General features: G+C 47.8%; 1 protein-coding gene across 1 annotated transcript in view; it reads left to right on the forward strand.

Moving 5' to 3' along the window:
* The window catches only part of ALG13 (ALG13 UDP-N-acetylglucosaminyltransferase subunit), a 65224-nt gene that overhangs the window by 14595 nt on the left and 27175 nt on the right, over positions 1 to 23454 (forward strand). Inside the window, exons 5-12 of the mRNA XM_078147907.1 lie at positions 13048 to 13196; positions 13381 to 13935; positions 14600 to 14683; positions 16563 to 16613; positions 17310 to 17356; positions 19674 to 19746; positions 22609 to 22690; positions 22866 to 22995. Of these exons, the coding sequence (XP_078004033.1) occupies positions 13048 to 13196; positions 13381 to 13935; positions 14600 to 14683; positions 16563 to 16613; positions 17310 to 17356; positions 19674 to 19746; positions 22609 to 22690; positions 22866 to 22995 (1171 nt within the window). The remainder of the gene's footprint in view (positions 1 to 13047; positions 13197 to 13380; positions 13936 to 14599; positions 14684 to 16562; positions 16614 to 17309; positions 17357 to 19673; positions 19747 to 22608; positions 22691 to 22865; positions 22996 to 23454) is intronic.

The following is a 23454-nucleotide window of genomic DNA, read 5'->3' on the forward strand; positions in this document are numbered from 1 at the left end:
TCACCCCAGCACTGCCACCCAGAACTGTGACCCAGATCCAAACACGGGCAAAGCAAGAGATTCCTGCCTCAGCACTGGCAAAGAGATCCCTGCAATTCCTCTCTGATCAGCCACTGGATTCCCCCTCAGTCTGTGGGCTGGAAGCTCAGGAAGCAGCTGCCCCCCACCCAGGGCCACGCTCTTGGGGAATGGAGCTGAGACCCCACCTTCCTCTCTCAGAATCTACAGAAACAGACTTTTCCCACTGACCTTCTAAGTTGTCTTTGGCATTCGTGGATTGAGGAGTCTGGAAACCTCCACAGCTGTGAGCCACTTCATTAGACTTTGCCCTCCTCCATCAGATTGTGAGCTCTTTGAGGGCAGGGACGGTCTTTTGTCTCTTTTTAGATAAGAGTGAAATCAGATGGATTTGGAATGGCTTGGATGGCTAGACTTGAGGAGGAATTTTGAACGTTTCAATATCGTCATGGAAAGTTGGCCCCATCGGGTGAACCCAGGGATGGATATATGCTTGGCTCTGTGCTCTTTGAGATTTTGTATCACTCAGTCAGTTAATAAACATTTCTTAACCTCCTACTATGTGCCAGGCGCTGTGCAAAGCACTGTATGAAGCACACAGCAAGGCTGTAGACAGTCTCAGCTCTCCAGGAGCTCACAATCTAATGGAGGAGACAACATGCTGTGTCTAGGTGGGAGAAATAAGAACTAATTACTAGAGGGCAGGCACTGGAATTGAGGGGTATCAGGAACCAGGCAAGAGGTGAGGGGGGCAGGGGCAGCTAGGTGGTGCAGTGGATAGAGCACCGGCCCTGAAATCAGGAGGACCTGAGTTCAAATCTGGCCTCAGACCAAATGCTTGACACTTACTAGCTGTGTGACCCTGGGCAAGTCACTTAACCCCAGTTGCCTAAACAAAAAAACAAAAAAAAACACCCATTCTACAGACACATAACCCCATTCCCTAGCCAAAAAAACCCCCAAACAAAAAGGGGTATTGGGGGGGGGCTAAACTCCAATGGTGGCTGTGGGAGTCAGCTAGTGAGAGACCATGGAAAAGTTCGGACAACAAGATTTGGTGACTGATGGACTCTGTGGGATTTGGCGGGGTCAATAGGAGTGATCGCAGTCAGAGTATAAACTTGGGCTGCCAAAAGACTGTTGATGCCCTTGACAATAATATGGAAGTTTGGAAGAGGGGAGGGTTTGAGGGGAAAGATGAGTTTTGGCAGCTAGATGGATAATATTCTAGGCCTGGAGTCACGAAGACCTGGGTTCAAATCCAGCCTTGGACACAGTGGCTCTGTGACCCTGGAGAAGTCATTTGACATTTTGCCTCAGTTTCTTCACTGTAAAATGAGGATCATAATAGCACCTACCTTGAAGGGTTATTGTGAGGGTCAAATGAGATAATGTTTGTGAAAGCACTCTGCAAACTGTAAATTGTAATATAAATGCTAGCTATTATTATAAATTGAGTTTTAGACATTTTGAGTTTGAGGTTTCTCCGGGACATTGCCTTTAAAATGTCCAATAAGCAGTTAACCATGTGGGACTCAGGAAAAAGACTTTGATCTGGCTGTATTGATCTGGGAATCAATTTATCAATCAATCAACATTGATTAAGTGCCTACTATGTGTCAGGCACTGTGCTAAGCACTGGAGATACAAAAAGAGGCAAAAGACAGTCCCTGCCCTCATGGAGCTTACAATCTAATGAGGGAGATGATGTAATAAATATATACCAGGCAAGCTATATACAAGATAAGTGGGAAATAATGAACAGAGGGAAAGCACTAGAATGAAGAGGGGGTGGAGAAGGCTTCCTGTAGAGGGGGGGATTTGAGTTGGGATTAAAGGAAGTCAAGGAGGTCAGTCACTAGAGTGGAGGTGGGAGAGCATTCCAGGCCTGGGGGACAGCCAGAGAGAATGCCAGGAGCTGAGAGTTGGAGGGTCTTGTTTGTAGACCAGCCAGGAGGCCAGAGTCACTGGGTCCAAGGTACATGTGGGGTGTAAGATATAAGAACACTGAAAGGCAGAGAGCTGGCTAGGTAATGAAGGACTTTAAATGTGAAACAGAGCATTTTGTATTTGTTTCTGAAGGTGATAGGGAGCCATTGGAAACTACTGAGTTGGGGGGAGGGGGTTGACATGATTGGACCTGCATTTTGGGAAAATTACTTTAGTGGCTGAATGGAGAATGGATGGAGTAGGGGGAGATTTGAGACAGGCAAACCTACCAGCAGGTTACTGTGATAGTCTAAGTGTGAGGTGATAAGGGACTGTGACTGGGTCGGGGCAGTGTTAGAGAAGAGAAGGGGGAATATTTGAGAGATGTTGCAAAGGTGAAATCAGCAGGCCTTGGCTGTCAGATTGGATATGGGGGTAAGAGAGAGAGTGAGGACGTCTAGTTTGGGAGCCTGATGGACTGGGAGGATGGGGGTGCTCTGAGCAGTAGTAGAGAAGGTAGGAGGGAGGAGGGGAGGGTTTAAGGGGAAAAAGAATGAGTTCCATTTCGGATATATTGAGACATCTGCATAGAGATGCTGATTGAATTAATGGAAATTAATTAAGTCAGAGAGGGGGGAGGGAGGGAGAGAGAGAGAGAGACAGAGAAAAGAGGGCCCAGGTCAGAGCCTTTGGAGACACTCAGTTGGGCTGACATGGTAATGAACTAGGAGAGAACCTTGTCCTGAAAGCCCAGAGGGGAGAGGGTCTCCAGGAAAAAGAATGTTCGGCATTGTCAAGAAGGGTGACAACTATTCGATTTGGTGGCTAAGACATCGTTGGTTACTCTGGAAGCAGCTGAGGCTGAGGTCTGAAGCCAGATTATGGGGTTGGGGGTTAACAAGGGAGTGAGAAGAGACCCAGTTGAAGCTCAATGTATAGTCTGCTTTTTCAAGGAAAGGGAGGAGAGAGCTAGAATGATGAAGATGAATGAATGATAGTAGAATTCAGTGGGAGGTTTTGAGGAAGGGGAGGCATGGACATGTTTGTAGGCCGCAGGGAAGGAGCTGGTACTAGCTAGATTAAAGATCGTAGCAAGAGTGCAGCAATCTGTTAGATTGGAACAGATGAGATCCAAGGTGCCTGGAGAGGGCTTGGTCATGATGAGGAAAGCACCTCGTCTTCATCAGGGAGTGACTGAGGGGGATGATGGCAGAAGGTGGTGACATGTAAAGAAAGGAGGGGAACAGAGAGAGTTATTGGCAAATAGTTCCCATTGGGGGGAGTAAAGCACAAAGCTAAGGAGTAGCTAGGTGGCGCAGTGGATAGAGCACCGGCCCTGGATGCAGGAGGATCTGAGTTCAAATCTGGCCTCAGTCACATAACACTTACTAGCTGTGTGACCCTGGGCAAGTCACTTAACCCCATTGCCTACCCCCCCCAAAAAAAAGCACAAGGCTAGGCTCTCAGCTGAGAGGTGGGGTGCTTGCTGTAGGAGGTTTGAGGAAAGAAGAGAAGGGAAAATTTAAGCTCAGCCTCAGTTTCCCCATATGTAAGATGAGGATGATAATCATTTCTACCTCACTCATTTGTTGTGAGTCTCAAATGAGATAATGCATGTAAAGTACTTTGCAAACCTTAAAGCGGTATATAAATATGACTTTCTGATTGTTGTTGTATTGTGGTAACCATAGCACTGGATTAAGTAGGAGTCTGGGTTAAAAGTTCTGCCTTTGGAGGAGCAGAAGTTGGTGGAAAGTAAATGATATTTAGAATTTCGTAAATCGATAAAGGGGGATGAGACAGCTGGCTGGTACAATGGATAAGAACACTGGGCTTGGCATTAGTGAAAGAGAGTGAGCGAGACCTCGTGGTATCAAGAGACATCTGAATTCAAATCCTGCATCAGATACTTACTGACCTTGACCTTGAGCATGTAATTTGACCTCCCAGCCTCAGCTTCGTCATCTAAAAAATGTGGAAAATAATAGTACTTGCCTTTATAGGGTTGTCATGAAGATGAAATGAGCTAATATTTATAAAGCACTTCACAGACCTTAAAGTGCTATATAAATGCAGGCTACTATTATTCACTGGAATCATGGGGTCCTAGAAGTAGAAGGGGTCTTACAGATTAGCTTCTCTAAACATGGGATGATGGGAAAACAGAGACCTAGGGAGGGGAAGTGACCTAGGCAAGGTAACTGAGCTCACAAGTAGTATAGTTGTGAGTTACTTGAGAGAAGGGACTCTCATCTGCTTTTCTTTGTATCCCCAGCTCTTAGCATGGGACCTGGCGCATAGTAGGTACTTAATAAATATTTACTGATTGATTGGCACATAGCAGGTACTGTTTATTGACTGACCAGCCATAGTAGGCACTTAATAAATGCTTGTTGATTTGGCACACAGTAGGCACTTAATCAATGTTTATTGATTGGCACAGAGTAGGTACTTAATAAATACTTGTTGAAATGACCCCAGATCTCATGACTCAAAATCTTCCTGTTCTTCCTGAAGTGCAGGGCTGACCATGTCATCTGTCTAATCGATAAATTCCAGCGGCTCCCTATGGCCTCCAGGATCAAACACAACATGCTTGCTTGGCACTCAAAGCCCTCCGTAACCTGCCCCCTCCTGCCTTCCCAGTCTCCTCCGTGTACTCTGCAGTCCAGTGACACTGGCTTCCTTACTGTTCCTTGCATTCTCTCTCTTGGCCACAAATGTCTTTGCTGGCTGGTGCCCAGGCCTGGAATCCTCTCCATCCTGGCTTCCTTCAAGTCTCAGTTAAAGTCCCACATTCTGCAAGAATCCTTCCTATCCCAGTCCATCCCTCAGGAGACGACCCTCAGTTTATCCTGTCTGTGTCTCATTTGTGCATAGCAGTTTGTATGCTGTGAGCTCTGGGAGAGCAGGGACTGGTTTTTGCCTTTCTTTGTATCCCCCGTGCTTAGCACAATGTCTGGTATACAGCAGGCACTTAATAAATGTTTGGTAACTGACTGACTTACTGACCCGGCGATGCGCTAGAGTTGGCTTGCTCGTATTGCCTGAGAGCCAATGGTTAAATTTTCAAGGGTTTTGTGAACTATTTGTTAAATATGGCCAGCACACAGTTCAACCCACTCCTATGCTGGGAATGTTATTTGTGGCTTTAAAGCATTGGTGCCAACCACAGCAGACTTTATTTTCCGTATGTTATTGTTCACTTGAAATGATTGTGACTTTAATAATGAATATTTGAAAGCAAACTTAATTGCATTGTGTTCCAATGGTGCTAGTAAAATGAGAAAGTCTGGAGTAGCTACTAAGTTATTTGAAAATTGTCTGAAAACCATCCTTTTGCACTGTTTGAGTCACTGATTGCAAATATCACTAGATGATTCAGTGTCTGGAATAAAACAAGTTAATAATTTTAAAACATCTTTGGGTGAAATTTATTATATTTATCACAAATCTAACAAAAATCTGAGCTATAAACTACAACTAGAGACTTTGAAATTCCATTAAAATCGGTCAAGTTCTGGGAGTGAGACTTAAGGTGCTTGCTCCTCCTATACAGTGTGAACATCCGGCATCATAAATGCATTTTTTCTCATACTTCTTCTTCTGCTTTGGCCAAGAGATTAGCCAGCATTAATTTCTTGTGAGGCCTTGCTGGAATGATTGACATTCTTGAAGACTTTTCATGACTTTCAGCTGCATTGAAAGTAAGGTCAAGTAATGTTCAGAAAGTGCAAAAAATTAATTAAATGCAACATATGAGCTCTGGAAAACGGCAATAGTGGTCCCAGAGAGCCAGAATCTCCGAGGGGAAATTGGATGAAGTCCAGTAAGTGTAAAGACATTCCACTGAATAAAAATAATAAACTGAATGCTCTGCCTAGGAATAGGTTACTAGAAAGTAGAATTTAACAAGGCAACTTATGTCTTTTATCAGACACAAACGACAATGAATGCACCTTAAATGATCTTGATTTATTAGAATCCTTTACTTGGCCTCATGAAGTACTAACTTTGCCGTGGAGGCTGGTGAAAAAAAAATTATGTCACGTGAAATTTTAAAATGTGAAATTTATTTGAACGATTTTCAGGATTTTGTGGCTAATAATGTAGAATCACATCATGTGCCAATCTTTGCATCCATTCAAAAAGCTAAGAAGACAGCATTATTGCAGCGGGTTGTGCTGATGCTGCTGAAACAGGTTTCAGTTTTAATCAATAGAATTTGTACAAGAGTGACAGAACAGCAGCTCCCACAGCTGATTTAAAGATAATAAACTTACTGAGGGGCAGCTAGGTGGCGCCATAGTACACAGAGCATTTAGCTTGGAATCTGGAAGACATCTTCAAATTCAAGTTCAAATCCAGCTCAGACACTAGCTGTGGGACGCTGGGCAAGTCACTTCACCTTGTTTGCCTCAGTTTCCTCATCTGTAAAATGAGCTGGAGAAGGAAATGGCAAACCACTCCAGGATCTTTGCCAAGAACACCCCAAATGGGGTCATGACTGAACAACAACAAACCTTATTAGGAAAGAGCCAAAATCCAATCAAATCAGAAAAAAAAAATCAACAACAGTATTCTGTGAGAGAATCAGCTGCTCTTTACAATTTACAATATAGAAGATTGTATATTTTATTGCTATTTATAAAATGTGTGCTATGTATCCTTTACTTGAGTGAAATTTGTAATAAATTTATGTATAGCAATCAATAAACATTTATGAAGAGCCCACTCTGTGCCAGGCACTGGGCTAAGCTTACCGGACTTAGTCAAATCTTCAGTCTGAGATTCATGTTTTCCACTACTCATCTTTAAATATTCCAAAGCTCCAATGTTTGATTAATTTTTTTGAACTTTATGAATGTTAGTCTTGACAGTTGAAAGTAAAAATTCTTCAAGAATGTCAAAAAGAGGCAAAAGACAGTCCCTGCCCTTAAGGGGCTTATAATTTAATGGGGTAGACAATCTGCAAAGAAATATGTCTGTATTCATATATCTATGTATGTGCATATATGTGTATATATAATAGAGAGAGCGAGCTTGGTATATATAGTATAAATAGGAAATAATTTAAGAGAGAGAAGGCAATGGAATTGAGTGAGGTTAGGCAAAGCTAGAAGGTAAAATTTTAGCCAGGACTTAAAGAAGCCAGGGAAGTCAGTCTGAGTGGAGAAAGAATGCCTTCCAGGCATTGGGGGAGGAGCTAGAGACCATGGCAGGATCTGGGAGATGGAGCATCTTGTTTGTGGAACAGCAGGAGGCCACCGTCACTGGATGAAAGAGTACTTTGTCAGGGAGTGAGGTGTAAGAAGACTGGAAAGAGAGGAGGTGGCAGGGCATGAAGGGCTTTGAATGCCAAACAAGAACTTTTTGTTTTTTGGCAATTGGGGTTAAGTGACTTGCCCAGGGTCACACAGCTAGTGTCAAGTGTTTGGTCTGAGGCCACATTTGAACTCAGGTCCTTCTGACTTCAGGGCCGGTGCTCTATGCACTGCGCTACCTAGCTGCCCCAAACAAGAGCATTTTGTATTTGCTCCTGGAAGCAACAGGGAGCCAGTGGAGTTGGGGGGGGGGCGGTGACGTGACGTGGTCAGAACTTTGCTTTAGGAAAATTACTTTAGTGGCTGACTGGAGCATGGATTGCAGTCAGGGGAGACTTGAGGCAGGCTAGTGCAATAATCCAGGTGGGAGGTGATAAGGACCTGCGTCAGTGTCAGAGGAGAGAAGGGGGTCTATTTGAAAAATATTGCAAAGGTGAAATCAGGCCTTGGCAACAGTTGGAAATGGTTGGGGAGAGAAAATGAGAAGTCCAGGATGACTCCTAGGTTGTGAACCTCGGCCACTGGGAGGATGGTGGTGCCCTCAACAGTGAGAGGGAAGGGAGGAAGGGGGAAGGGTTTTGGGGAAAGATCACAAGTTCTGTTTTAGACATATTGAGATGGATATCTAATTTGAGGTGTCTGAAAGTTGGAGATGAGAGACTGGAGATGAGCAGAGAGTTTAAGGCAGGTTAGCGAGATTTAAGGATCCTCAGCATGGAGACAGATGGTCATTAAATCCACGGAGCTAAGATCAATAAGTGAAAGAGTCTAGAGGGAGAAGAGAATTGGACCCAGGACAGAGCCCTGAGGCACACCTGTGGTTAGAGGAGGAATGGTCTGAGAGGGAGGAGGAGGACCAGGGGAGAGAAGAGAGGGTCAAGGAGGGGAGTGTGGTCAACAGTGTCAAATGCTCTGTGTGTGTATGGATGTATACATATCTAGTGTCAAAGACTATATATATGTATGTGTATATGTGTGTGTATTTATATATGCACATATATACATATACACAGTTTTTTTTCCCCCAGGGCCAGTTGTTAAAATATTTACCAGCATACTACTAGATTGACTTCTCTTAGAGGGTCTGTTAATCCTTGTGGGTGTATGCTTATGACTTGTCTTGGGGGGCAGAAGCACTAGAATGATTCTGGAGCAAAATGGCATCCCCACAAGACCAGGTGAAGATCTGGGGAAGAATTGCAGGTGTAATCCAAAAGGGTCGAGTGACCAATTCCCCGTGATGTGTGTAGTGGCAGCTTGGCCTACTGGAGGGAGCACTGGACTTTAATCCCTTTCAGACACTTGCTATGTGTATGACACACCTTCCTCCCCAGACCTGCCCCACCATGACTATTTATCACAAGGCTGGAAGTTGAGGGTTAGGGTTAGGCCCTGAACAGTTTAAATCATGGCTCCATTCAATGGACTTCTCTTGAGCCTCTGCCTGCAGTCATTCCTCAGTGATTAGTGTCTCTCCACCTTGTCATGCCCTCCCCCCCCTCCCAGTAAATCTGAACCACTCTTTAATTATTCAAACCTCATTCTTTCCCCCTTCCCCACTCCCTCATTCCCATCCCCCTCAAAGTAACCCACCTCTCCCAAACCTCCCACTCTGAAGCTCCCTTCTACTTTGTTCTCTGGAATCTGGGCAATCTTTTGTGACAACCTGGCTTTCATTTTAACCCTTTATCTTTCTCCCTCTTTCCACCTGCTGGTACTCATGTGAGCTGTGTTCCTGTGGATGACGTGGCATTGCTGGCCACTCTCTCCAGCACTGGCAGCATTTTCTCTCCTCTCACTCATCCCTTCGTGCCCCTACCTCCGTCCACACAGTGGTCCTGGTGGATACTCCTTGCTCCCTCCCCCATTACTTCCAGGCTCTCTGTCTACTACCATAGCTCAGTAACGTCTGCTCCCTGGAGGTTCATTCAATATGTATTTATCACTCCCTTGAGATGCTATTATCTACCATTTCCCAAGATGCTCTCATTCCTTCCTCATTGAGTTAGAGCCTGGTTCACAGTCTTTCTCTCCTCCCCAACTCCTGTCCTCAGACAGGGGACTTCAACAGGACATTGAACCTAACTTTACAGTTAGATTAACTAACAGTTCCTCTACGGGGTCATTTCCCCTGAGCCCACCTCAGCTACCCACAGAGATGGTCATTGCCTTTCTCTTGCCATCACCCACAAGTGTTGCCCTTCCCTGTTCATGAACTCAGAAATTCCCTCATCTGATCATTATCTTTTAGCATTCCATCTCTCCCTAAGCCTCTTCTTTGTCCTCACTATACCCTCCAATCCCTCTACCCCTCAGTTCTTTCCTAGGCTATAACTGGCTATACTCTCTTCATCCCTTTGCTGAACCAATCTGGCTCTACACTACCCTCTTCTCTTCAGTTCCTTGCCCCTTGTCCTATCACCACTGATCTTGGCCTGCCAAGCAAGCATCAGTCTTGGGCTCCTCCTCCCATCTGCTGCCTTCTCTCTTATGCACACGCCAGTGACCAGAGCTAGAGAAAATCACAAACCCGTGCTGAATGGGTCTGCTACAGATTTATGTTATACAATCTCTATTGGACCATCACTTAGGCATCACAATCCTTCTTTACCTGCCTAATTAATTTACTCTCCCATTCTCCACCGTGGCTCTTCCTAACCTTTTCCTCCCTCCTCAAACCTTCCATGGCTCCCCCTCCCCCACCTTCTCAGTTGAGAACCCTGCCTTGTATTTCACTGCAAAAACAACTGAGGCCATTTGCTGAGAGCTCCCTCTTTTCTTCTCCTCTCCTCCTCATGTCACATCACTCAGATGCCCTCTCCCTCCTCCTTCACCCGTCTCACCTGGTGAGGTGGCCCTTGTCCACACACCTCCTTCATCCCATTCTAGCCTGTGTTCTTCAGTGGATTGTTCCCTCTATCATCCTTACTCTCTCACTATTTTTTTTGGTAAAAATTAGTTTTTATTGATGTCTTTTATATTTTTACATCACACTACCTTCCCCCAGTATTCCTCCTCCTTCCCTTCTTAGAGAACTATCTCATATAATAAATAACATTTTTAAAGATAAAAGAAAAAAGAAGGGAAAAATCAGCATAATTGATCAACATATTGAAAAAGTCTGAAAATATATGCAATGTACAACACTTGTGGAACTTCCCCCCCCCCCACCTATGTGAAGGGTCTTTTCATGTCCCTTTTTTCAAAACATTCACTTTTGATCTCTCACTAATCTTCAGTCTCTCCCTGTCTACTGGCTATAAACATGTGCATGTCTCCCCTATCCTTAAAAATCCCTCACTTGATCTGTCCATTCCCCCAGCTGTCAGCCCATATCTCTCTTCCTTTTTATGGCTAAACTTCTTGAGAAGGCCATCTACACTCAGCGTAGCACAAGGTGCCGTGACACAGTTAGAACTGAATGATGTTCTCAGTGTCACGTGTATTGCAGTGCCTGTCTGCAGAATGAGGATTGCATTAGGTAGTCTTGAAGGTCCCTTCCAGCTGTACTCTGTGACCCTATGAACTGACTAATAACATCTCCATTTGTCAAAGATTGGCACCCAACTTTGGTAGAGTGACTGGCCCAGATCATAGAAAAGTTCTACGAAGGTGCTTGACGTCTGGAACTCCCTAGACCTTAGGTCTGGAACTGGAAGGGTCCTCACACACTCATTGGGGTATTTTGGTCATTTTGACAGTATTTGTTTTTGAATTCATTACTTTTTATAAACATTTATTAGGTCTCTCTCTGGTTCCCCCCTTTCTATTCCTCATTGAACAACAAAAGGGAGAAAAAGAAAATAGCAAATATGCATAATGCAGCCAAACAAATTCCCCATTGACCATGTACAAAAATGTGGGTCCCATTCTGCATTTTTCCAGTCCATCCTCTCTCTGGTGGGAGGTGAGTGACACCTTTAGTCCTCTGGACTTGTGATTTATCACTGCATTGAGCAAAGTGCCAAAGCTTTGCAAACTTGTTCTTCTATATTATTCCATCCCTTTCATTTAAAGAAGAGGAAAACGAAGTCCAGATCAGCTTGGGTAACCTGAAAAGAACACTGGGTTTGGGGTCACACAACCTGCCTTTATTGCTTACTTCTTTTGTGACCTTGGCAACTAACTCATTTCTCTGCGTCAGCCTCCTCATCCTGTCAAATTACAGGATCAAATCATTGGGAGAAAGTAAGTGGGTGTGGCTCTCACCCTGGAGTTAGGAAGTCTTTGAATCCTGCCCCACACACTTACTAGCTGTGTGATGCTAGGCAAGTCATTTCGCCTATGTCTGCCTCAGTTTCCCCATCTGTAAACTGGAGATAATGATAGCACTTTCTCACAGTCATTTTGAAGATTGAATGAGATCATATTTGTAAGTGCTTTGTACCTTCAAGTGCTGTATAACTCCTGGCAATTCTTATTATCTCAAAGGACCATATATTTCAAGCCAGAAGGGACCTTCAGGGTCTTGTAGTCCAAGCCCTTCATCCTGAAGATGAGGAAACTGAGGCCGAGAGTAGTTGAGCTGGGATCTGAACTGAGGTCCTGTCTCCCACCTAGGGACTTCTTGCCTTCTCCAGGATCCAAGCTCCAGTTTGGTGACTTCCTGGCACCTTTGACTCAAGCCATTCAGCATGCATCTCGAAGGGGGCAGAGGGAGAGGGAGAGACAGAGACAGAAAGACAGACACAGAGAGAGGGGAGACCAGGAGAGAGAGTGAGGGAGGGAGAGATTGACAAGGGAGGGAAAGAGACAGAGACACATAAAGAGATCAGAGAGAGAGGGATAGGGAGAGGAAGGGGGGTAGGGAGGGAGAGAGACACAGACAGACAGATGTACAGGGAGAGAGAGAGAGAGAGAGAGAGAGAGAGAGAGAGAGAGAGAGAGAGAGAGAGAGAGAGAGAGAGAGAGAGAGAGAATGTCTCTCCACCTGTGTTGCAAGGGCTTTGGGGCAGAGGCACCCCCCTGCCAATGACCACGGAAGGTTTTCTTCTTACAATTTTGAATGTCAGGTGAGAAATGTAAGGGGTGGGGTGGGGTCAGGAATCAGGCCAGGGATCTGCAGGCTTTTGAATGTGTATAAGTGGCTTTGGAAAAGATCTGGAAGGCAGAAAATGAGAGAGAATAAGCAGGGATCCCTAAAGAGCTGCTGGCCTGCACCCGGACCATCTGCTCTTGTCGAGTGGCCCATTACCTGATTACATTAATAAGGCATCCCCAGGCCTCTTGGCCTCTGGGTAGGAAGGAGACCTAAGTAAAGGAAGAAGGACAGAACTGGTGACTGACTAGTAAAGTCTTGCTTGGGCTGCCGGTTCCACTTGTTTTACGCTTGGAGTTTCACTCTAAGCATCAGAGCCTGGACGACCCACAGTGGCCTCAGCTGCCTTGGGAGGGGCCGGCTCTATCTGATGACACAATTCTTGAGGATGTTCAAGAGCAAGGGCAGAGCCCAGACCACGGGGTCCCAAAAATCATGCCGAAAGAGCTGCGTGTCTCGACAGCCACCTTGGGATCTCTAAGGGAGAGAGTAGAGGAGGGGGGAAGACCTGAGTTGAACTCCCACCTGCAGACACTAGTGTGAGCCACCGCAGGTCATTTCACTGTCCCAGCCTCTGTTTCCTCATCTGTCAAATGGGGCTAATAACAGCCCCCCCCTTTTTTCACTGAGGGATACTACAGAAGGCCCCAAGTGTGTAAATGGTGTCAGCCCTTATTATTAACTCGGAGAGTCCCGGGAGGCGTGTCTCTTCCCGCCTAGCCATGTGGTCCTGCCTAGCCTGGCCCTTTGGGGAAACTGGGGGTGATGATGGGACACCCCAGGCGGGGCCCGGTGAGGAGGAGGGAGGCCGCCCGTACCCGAATCCTCGGCTTCTGTGGCCAGAGGCGCGGGCTTTCCCCGGCGCACGTGGCCCTCCCCCGCGGCACGTGAGTCTCGGGGGCAGCCCCGCGGGGCCCTCAGGTGAAAGTGACCGCTAATTGGGGGCAGCCGCCTCTCTCCTCTCCCCGCCCTCTGCCCCCGGCGGCTCACGAGGGGGCCGGACTAGCAGCTCGCGAGAGGGGATTTTCCCGCCCCTCCCAGGTTCGAAGGGCGGCTCTTGAGCGCCCCTAGCTCGAGGCCACGAAGGGCAAGGAGACCGCACCCCGGCGGCCGCTTCGAGGGAGGTGGCGATCGCGGGGCGCAGGAGACCCTGGCCGCCACCTCGCTTCTCCAGCGCCCCCTGGCGCCGCCCTCCTCCCCTCCTCCCCCACCCCGGCCGCCCGCCGATTCCCCCTACTCCGGCCCCCAGCCTCGCCAGCGCCCCCTGGCGCCGCGGCGGCCCGTGCCCCGCCCCCGCCCCCAGCGAGGCCCCGCCCCCTGCCGCCGCGGCTCGGCTCCTCCCTCCCTCGCAGCTCGCGAGTCCCTCAGTGTGGTGGGGCCCCTGCTCGAGGTGCGGGCTCGTCCGCCGGCTCCTCCGCAGCGGCCGCCGCCCCCGCCCCCGCCGTCAGGGTCGCGGTGTCCCTGTCGCCCCCGCCCTCAGCCACGATGCAGAAGGGCTGGAAGAAGCCCCTGAGCCCCAGGCCCCTGCCCGAGGTGACCATGGACGAGTACCTGAGCAGCTTGGGGCTCTACCGCAAGCTCACGCCCAAGGATGCCTCCTGCCTCTTTCGGGCTATCTCGGAGCAGGTACGCGCCGGCTCGGCCCGGGCCGCCCGGGAGGGGAAGCCCGCCGTCTGGGAAAAAGCGCGCCCCCCAAGACCGGCGGCCCCCCCTTTGCCCCGGCCTCCTCCCGATCCCCCTTTCCCCCCTTGTGGCGAGAAAGCTCGCGCTGTGGGAAAGAGCGCGCCCCGCAAGCCCGGTGGCCCCCCCAAGTCTCGACCCCTCCCCAAGCTCGGCTGGCCCTCTCCCCCTCCCCCCCGGCCCCCGATTGAAGAGGGAAAGCCCGCCGTCGGGAAAAGGAGCCGCCATTGCCCGGCCGAGCGTTCGTCTCCTCACCTCGACGTCCCGGCCAGTTCGGGCCCGGGCCGGGCTGGGTGGGTGTTTAGGGTTAGAGGAGGCTTTGCCCTTGGCGGCGGGAGCCTAGTCCCCGCCCCACCGCCTCCCTCTTCGGCTCCTGGTGGGTAGCCATGGCTGGGTGGGGTGGGGTGGGGAAGGGTGGCAAAGCGCCACCTGGCCGGCCCCACGGGGGTGGGGGGCGCAGTGAGCCTCCCGAGGCTGCTTGGCCGAAGTGCCGCCTGGACGGCCTGCCTTCGGGACGGCTCCCTCTACTCCCCCCCCCCCGTCCCCCCCCCAGCGTCTGCCGGGGCCCGCCATGGGAAGCCCGCCTTCGAAGTGGTCTCCTCTCCTTCAGCTGTTTTGCAGCCAGGTCCACCATTTGGAAATCAGGAAGGCTTGCGTCGCCTTCATGAGAGAAAACCGACACAGCTTTGATTCTGTAAGTGGGACAGGCAAGGGGGAGGGCACCCTCGGAGGGGGGGGTCTTCAAAAAGTCCGTCTGTTCCTCCACATGGCTCTACTTTATGAGGCTTGGAATCCTCCGTCTTTATGCCGATCTTGATGCCTAGCCTGAGATCAGCAAAAAATTCTTGGTTCATGGGTGTTTAAAAGTCAGTGTAAATAAAATCACGTTAGTAAATCTGCCCCGTTCTCTTCTTCTCAAACGATGAAGCCGAATCAAAAGTGACCCTTTGCCTTGGCGGCCTCCATTTAAATTGATAGCGGCTTGGGCTTGAGGTGCCCATGCTGTGAACTAGAGAAATGGGGAAGCACCTTGCTAGCTAGCCACCAGTGACGCACTTCCCAGGGCCCACTTTCTTGAGCCAACCTGAGGTTTTTGTAACTTCTAGGAACATCTGTATGGAGATAGGCCAATATTTACTTGTAAGGGAACACAATTCTGAACATCTGGCCTTGTACATAATAAACCGTGGTAACTGGCCCCATTCCCCTAAAGTGTCGACTAGAAGAAAACAAAAGAAGGCGCAGGTCAGCCCACTTCTGATCTATGTCCTGATAGAAGGATGCTCATTGATGGCTCTAGGAGGCTTTGATATGGATCGGGGTGTTTCCTGGGTGAGAAGACCTTTAAACTGCTTTACCATGTCTATTTGATACTCCTACTGCTTCTATAGTTTAGCAGAGAAAACCTTTGCAAAGGGGCTCTGGGAATTTTTGTTGGCTGTTGAAAATTCTGGGCATATTCAGTTAGGAGTTATATACATCTTGCCCTCTTTGGGCACAGGAAAAAGTGAAGCAGTTAGCCCTTTTGTGCATGGAATAAAATAGAACACATACAATTTTACAATTGTGTTAGGAACCCAAGTGGACCAAAAAAAAATGCAAGGAGGGGCCAAATTTTAGCCCAAGCCCTTACTTAGCTTTTAATGACACAGAACTGAAAAAACCTCCCCATGGACCAAAAGCAAAGGCCTCCTGCTTGTGTTTGGCCATTAAGGAGCAGTATAAGCATCACTATTCCTCCTCCTTCCCTTGACAGGCAAGCTCTTGGGATTTTCTCAAAGTCAGACTGATTTAAATGTAAAGCTACCTGGGCCATTTTACAGAGTTCCATCAAACCTGGACCAGGGGACATTGCTGAAGCTAATGAAAACCTGACCTAGTGCTGTAACTACTTTTAAAACAACTTGTGTCAGACCTGGGTAGAAAGGGCACTTCATTAACTGAGCCAGGCCCTGCCAACCACTAGCTGTGTGACGTTGGGCAAGTCACTCTGTAGGCCTCAGTTTCTTCATCTGTAAGACAAGAGGAAAGGATGAGCTTTCAGGTCTCCCAGACCTGGTCCTATGGCACAAGTCAGACTAAATGTTATCTTCCTGTCTTTATACTGTCTGATTTTGCTGGAAACTTCAGACCCTAAGGTTCCCTAACCGAGTTAATGAGGCCAAACTTCCCAGGCCCACTCATCAGATAGGTTTTCCAGCCCACATAGAAGTGGCCTAATGTTTATTTGAAAAATTGGCATTTTTGAGGTTATCAATAAAAAAGGCAGGCCTCTGAAGAAATGTGAAGTGCCTCCCATCTGTGAGACCGAGATGACTGACTCTGAAGCTTCTCAGGAGTCATTGCTACCACACTGACACCCCCCTCCCACTTTAACTTTTTCTAAGTACTCCATGAGATGCTATCACCTCTTATTAGCTCCAGGACTGTGGGGCTGAGCAAACTGAATGCATTTTAGGAGTTGAAATGCAGACCAGCATTAACTCTTGCTTAGGGTTTGCATAGTGTAATATTCAGTACTAGTAGTGAATGTTGTAGAGCTGGTTAAAGTTAAATTTGTTTTATTTTCAAAGTACGTGGAAGGGTCTTTTGAAAAGTACCTGGAGCGGTTGGGAGATCCCAAGGTAAGGCCAAATATTGCTCTCCCAGCTTTGCTATTCACTGGGCCCTTGAAAGGTTGGAGGGCGGGCATGGGGCGGGGAGGAGAGTGCCAGAGCCCGAGCATTCCAGCTCTGGCCCTTTAAGGAAATATGTAGAGGCTCTTAAAAAAAAAAAAAAAACAAACAGCTGTTGGAATCAAATGTATTTCTTGGAAAAATTTTAAGAAGTTGACAGCTGACCTAATTCAATTGTCCTGTTTTGAGAATTTATTAATATAAAAGTCCCTTAGTGTATAGGATTCAGAATAGCTTTTAAAAAAAATCTATCTTGAATATATTCAACTTGACTTGATAATTGAAAATAACGTCCTAGGGAGGTGTTTGGGCCTTTCATCATGGTAACTTCTTCATAACTGGAAAACGTTAGTGGCCAGAGGGCGGCAATCCCTTCCCCTTGCTGGGTTTCCGTTTTCTGGACTACTAGATGGATGACTTCTAAGGATTTTCCCACCTCTAAAATCTCTCATCCTAGCACCCACCTCCAAACTTGCAGCCCTACGCTCAGCTTCTAGTACATTCTCAATGAGCAAAAGCGGGATTTAGAGTTGGAGGGTTGTACCAAGAGTCTCAAAATAGTTCACTCTGAGGGAGGGGCTTTTAGCTGCAAAGTGCTTGAAAAACCATAGCCAACCAAAGGCTGTATGTCCTGTTTCTCCATAGGAAAGTGCTGGCCAACTGGAGTTAAGAGCCCTTTCTCTCATTTATAAGTAAGTTTCTGCCCCCCCTCCTTTCTGATTCCTGGCACATGGGAGATTTTTGGATTGGTGATCACCCTAGTGGGACCCCAAGGCACCCCAGTTACCTCGGTCTGGCCTCTGGGGTCTTCTCATGGAGTTCATTTGCCATTTGGGGGTAATGGGATAGACTTGGCTTCTCAGGATGGGAAAATGCATCTTTTGGGGGGAGCTGGAGGGTTCCAGGGCTAGCTTAGCGCCTAGCCCTCTACACTTGTATCCCTGTAATCTTTTTGTTATTTTTAAACCACGCAATATAGATTTTCAGATCTATGGGTTATGGGTCTTTTTTGGCTGGGGACAAGGGGGGGTGTAGGATATCTCCTGTTGAAGGGCATGACATTCTGTGCCAGTCTCACGATTTACAGTTCTTATGCATTGGTCAAGTACATAAGTACATACCTCCCGGGTCTAGTTACAGCCCCCTGCGATGGCCTGGTGCCCAGGCTAATGCTTTGGGCTCCTCCCTTCTCCCAAGCTCCTGGCACCGCCTGGGAGGGGGGAGTGAGATCCTGGCTCTGCTACCTTACTAATATAAGCAAGCACATATTTGGGAAGCACTCACTGGGGACCTTGCACCGTGCTAGGCTTCTACCCTCCAGGACCTCGTCCATCTTGTTTTGGGGGAGGGGGAGAGAGATAACCATCCTCCTTAGCTCTGTGACCTTGGGTAAGTCACTCTGCCTCTGTGGGCCTCAGTTTCTTTATTAAAATGGGGAGGAGGGCTGGAGAATATCTGTGGTCTCTTATAGCTCTAAATTGTGTGATAAAAGAATCTGGCTTATTTAAAAGAAAACCTTTTTCTCCGAAAGGCCCACCAAACCCCTGCATAGAGCACTACTTTTCCCCTCCCAGCCGCCAGCTGGCCTTTTTTTGGTCGATGCTTTTCCCTTTGGAGGTGGTCCTTGATAGTCATCACATTCATTTTCGTCAGACTGTAACTGTATGAAGGTGTGTTGAGCCAGAGGCAGTTGGTCGCACAGTGTGATTGGCCCAAGTCCCTACACTTGCCTTGGGTCTGGCATGGCTAGTATTCCTTAGATGAAAGCCTGTCTAGCTCACAGAAATGAGAACCTTCAGCCTAGGAGAATTTTGACCTTGGGGAGGTGAGACAACTTTCATGGATGTCCCAACAAGGCAAGCTTGGAGTCTCAAAAGAGGTGCTCAATGGGATACAGAGCTCCCTGCTGTCAGAGGGGACAAGCTTGGGGCCTTTAAAATTGTGTCTCCGGGATCTATCAGGCTTGAGAGCAGATTGTTGGGGATCTAGCAAGGGGAGGGGGAAGTGTCCCCTTTGAGATTGGGGCAAGGGTCCAGATGAGTCCATGATTAAACCTTGGTAAGAGCAGTATGGTGCAGTGGAAATCATGCTGCTTTTTGAATGTGTATCTTGGCTGGGTCATCTACTCCCTACATGGCCCTTTCCTACCATGGGCCTTGGTTTGCTCCTCTGTGGAATGAGGTGATTGGACTAGATGACGTTGAGGGGCCCTTCCAGCTCTAAATCTGAAGCAACTCTGAGACCCTGGACAAGTCCTTTGGCCTTTGAGTTTCAGTTGCTTCTCCTTTAAAATGGAGGTGTTGGACTACATGACCTTGAGGTTCCTTGGCCCCTTCCAAATCTGTGAGCCCAAGATTTGGCATATTTGAGCAATTACTAATAATCTTGTCCCACAAATCGAGGCCCCGGAGCCCCTTCTGTTGTCCAGGGGTCTTGGGTCATCTGGACCCTTGTACCCCCCAGTCCCGTGGAACATTTAGGAGGATCTAATTTGAAGGGACAACTTCATGGGGCCCTCGCATCCCTACTCTTGTGTTGGGTACGCACAAACATCAGTGTGTGTGTGTGTGTGTGTGTGTGTGTGTGTGTGTGTGTGTGTCTTTGTGTCTTTGCTTTGTCTCGGGGAAGTTGTAGGTGGGCACACTCATGCTTGCACACACACTCCTGAATGGTCAGATATGCTACATTTTCCTCCCAATTAGGATACTTGAAAGGCCCTATAGGCCTTCAGGGACAGTCAGCTCTCAGATACTGCCTGCCTTGGCCATTTAGGAGCATGGCTTTGTCTAGTGCTAACCCCTTGAAATGGGTTTTGCTATTTCTTGATGGCATCTGACTTAAGGGAGAGAAGTACAACAGAGCAAACAGTTTTTCTCCAGCCAAGTTGCTGCTTTGATGGCCTGGAGCCACTTTTGCTTATGTATAATAATAAGTCCTTGTGTCTGTGTAGAGCACACCATGAGGGTTCTCCTTTCACCCCTTCCTCCTTCCATTTCTCTGCCCATCCAGTCGAGACTTCATTCTCTATCGGCACCCTGGGAAGCCTCCGACTTATGTCACAGATAATGGCTATGAAGACAAGGTAAAAACTGGAAATGAGGGTGTCCTTGTTTTAGGGAGAAATGGATGTGATACTATAGGCTAAGGAATAAAACCTTTTTGGAAATTTGGTAAACCTGCTTTAGGTACATGTGATGAGGGTTGAAGGGCCAGGACAGTCATTGAAGATGGCTCCATTGACGTCTTTTTTTCCCCATATGGAATTGTTTAAGACAAGCTAGTTTATCAAGTCTAGTTAGAATGTTCCATTGGATAAGTGTCTGAAATGAACCTGCCTTCCATTTTGTTAGAGGAAGGTGGGGGCGGCAGTGAGGGCAGAGCTGGCCTTGGTGCCACCTTCTCTGCCATCTTGGAGACACCTTTCCATTTTCCAACCTAAGTAGAGAGACTTTCTTTCCCTGGGAGTGCCCGGCCTAGACTGAGGTCCTGTCCCTATCGCTATCCTTAACGTTCTAGTAAGGAGTGAGGCTCATTCCTTAAAGTGATCGAAAGTAAGACCATTAGGGCTCTGGTTATAGCTTCATAGCATTGTGAAGACAAACCCAAGGCAAGCACGATTACCAGAATTGTGTGTGGGCTTTTTTTTGACTTTGTGAAGGGAGCCTTTTAGTTTCTTCCCGTGATTATACCTAGCCTGAGAAATAGGAATGGAAGATTATAGACTGTTGCTTTCTTCTGAGGTCCCTAGACTTGAGGAGGGAATGGGAATTTTGATTGGAGGTTAGGAAGAGGGCAGGAGATCCAGGGGCCCTGGGGGGAGGACAGATGTGGGTGGAATGCTGCATTGGGGGGGGGGGAGTTTGGACTGCCTGAAGATGGCTGACGGGGGAGGGGAACATGTGCATCTACCAAGAGGTGAGTGAGAGCCTAGAGGGCCTGGGCATGACATTGGTGGGGGCCCTCCCACTGCCCCTCCCAATATTTAATGCTTTAGAAGACGGCTTCACTTCCCAGCCACCTCCACCCTAGTCCCTTAACACTGAAGCCAACACTTGGCATAGCATTTCAATCAGGGTGAACCAAGTCAAGCTAGATTTGTTACAGGCAAGCAGGGAAGAATGTTTGGATTACAGAGACAGCTTGACCTTTTGAATTGCCATTTTGAGAAAGTCAGGGGGTTGTGAAAGCTGATCATAAAAAAGTTACCTATTAATTTCCTAAAAGTCTCCCAGAGTAAAGGTTTGAGAAGTTACTGAAGGCCTGGAAATCTCGATGTGTCCTCTGCTCTTGGATTTTGGGGGATTAGCGGCCCAGTTGCCAGTATGTATCTTCCTGGACATTTGACTTGCCTCCTGGCCTTCATGAAAATCCAGTATATCCTAGTAGGAAGTGGAGGTTTGGGGGCCTCAGCTTTGGTCAAACTTTCCAGTGGAGTGTCATCTTTTTGATACACACAGACACCTACACATACACACACACAATGACAAGTGTTGCAGCCCTCTGAGAGCAGTTGGTCTGGCGCATACCTGAACAAGGATGTTGTCTTCCATTCTCTTTGATAAGTGGTCCTTTGGCTTCTGATGATGGGGAGCCCAGTAGCTCATAAGGCAGCCCTTTCCACTTTTAAACAGCTTGAATCATTAGCAAGCTGGTTCTCAATTTTGTATTTTCCCAGACATTGTCCAAAGTTCTGTCTACTGGGGCCAAGTTTGATTTGGCTGGCCCATGTGACCACTCTTGTGTCTCACCTGCCCTAGAAGTCTTCTGTTTAGACTAAACATCCTCAATTCCTTTAACCAATGGAAAAGTTGCTGGATTTGGAGGCAGGAAATGTGGGTTCAAAAGTCTGGCCTTAACCATGTATGCAGCTTTGGGTGCAAATCCTGTGACCTCTCTGGGGCTCTGTTCCCTCTTCTGTAAGATGAGGGCATTAGAATCTAAGAGAATCAATTCAGAGGACAGGATCTTGAGGCCATTCACAATCCTGGTGACCCTTCTCTGGACACTTGCCTTCTTGCCAATGGCTCCCTCAGTTTAAAACCCCAATCTGTGTGGGTCATAGAGGCTCTGATGAGGGCCAAGAGTAGATATTAGCTGTGCACTTCCCTAGTCTTGTGCTCCCCCTTTCTTAAGCAACGTAAGATCATGCCAGCTTTGGGAGGCTGTTATGTCATCCTCGACTCACTGAGACCCTCAAATCTTTTTTTTTTTTTCAGATAAACTGATATACTGATGTCTGCCTCCCCCCATTTGTGTTGTTTTCAAAAAAATCCCTAGTGGTTTGGTCACAATAGCCTCATTTAATTTTATCGTGTTAGATTTGGTGAGCTCTTCGTTAATCTTAACTTGCTTCTAAAGTGCTAGCCCTCCTTCTCAGCTTCATCTTTGTGTAAACTGGCAAATTGTGTCATCTGTGCCTTTATTTGAATCCTTGATAAGAATGTTAATAGCACATGGTCAGACAGATCCTTGAAAGAGTCTACTAGAGATATAGCCTTCCAAGTTGACATTGACCTATGCATTACTGGTCTTCTTTGGGTCTGGCCAGTTGGCCAGTTCCACATCTATCCAGCTCTCTAGTTCACAGCTCTTAATCTTTAATGTCCACAAAGGTATGAGAAACTTCATCAGATGCTCTCCTATAGCCCAGGCTATACAGCATTCTCCTGGTATATTGGAATTGACAGGCTGATGGGGATCCTTGGGCATCTTGAGCTCTTGGGAGGCCAAGACTGGGTTTTGACTGGGTACATACAGCTTCTGTTCTGAAGACTTGGTAGGAGCTTGTCTTGAGGTACAGTGTTGTCATTCTACCAAAAGGTCTTTCATTGCATGGCCTTCCCAGAAACTGCTGTAGGCTTTGGGGCCAGTGGTGGCTGGCTGAGTGTGATGTGGAATTAATGCAGTCGTGCTACATGTATACTCTTCCCCCTCCCCCCTTTAGATCATGCTCTGCTGTTCCAGTAATGGGCATTATGATTCCGTGTACACCAAGCAATTTCAGGCTGATGCTGCTGTTTGCCAGGGTACGTAAAGGCTTTAGTGAGACCTCGGTCCCTTTTCCCTTTGTTTGCCAAGGGGGGAGGCAAGTCCAACGGATGGTGCCTGGAAAGTGATGCTGGCCTGAGTGGCAGTAGTGCTTGTGCTGGGGGGAGGCGTGATGCTGACAATGAAAGGGATCTGCTCCTTCTCCCCTCTCAGCTGTACTCTATGAGATTCTCTACAAGGATGTATTTGTTGTGGATGAGGAAGAGTTGAAAACTGCCCTTGAGATATTCCGTGGCATTGCCAGGAGGAACAGAAACAGCATCTCCACGGGGAGTGATGACAGGTCGGGTCTCTATGGTTCATTTTGTACTAGTCATAGTCATGCCCCTTCTTTCAAAGAGAGGGAAAGGGGACTCCCTGACCTTGTTGTTCCTGGGATTTCCTGCCTGAGCAAGAAGCTGCTGGCCAGTCTGTGGCTTAGCAGAGTGATCTTCCCCCCCCTGAGGAGGATGACTTTTTATGTTAGGGGGTCCCAAGATGGTTCCAGGGGCTCTCACAGTAAGGAGTGGGAAGATAGGCCTTCGTTCAAATTCTGGCCCTACCACACACTTGCTGTGTGACTTGGGGCAGCCACAGCCTCAGTCTCCTTCCGTGTAACATGAGGTGATCAGACTCCGTGGCTTCTATGCCTCTTTGTAGCTGTGTTGACTTTCCAGCTGTGATAGACTGTCCCACCCTCAGACCCTGTCCTGGGGTTCCTGTGGTTTGTCACTAGGTGGTGCCACAGTCCTTGGGGTGGTGC

The sequence above is a fragment of the Phascolarctos cinereus genome, unplaced genomic scaffold (genome assembly GCF_003287225.1).
Source record: "Phascolarctos cinereus isolate Bilbo 61053 unplaced genomic scaffold, phaCin_HiC Scaffold_8;HRSCAF=390, whole genome shotgun sequence".
NCBI lineage: Eukaryota > Metazoa > Chordata > Mammalia > Diprotodontia > Phascolarctidae > Phascolarctos > Phascolarctos cinereus.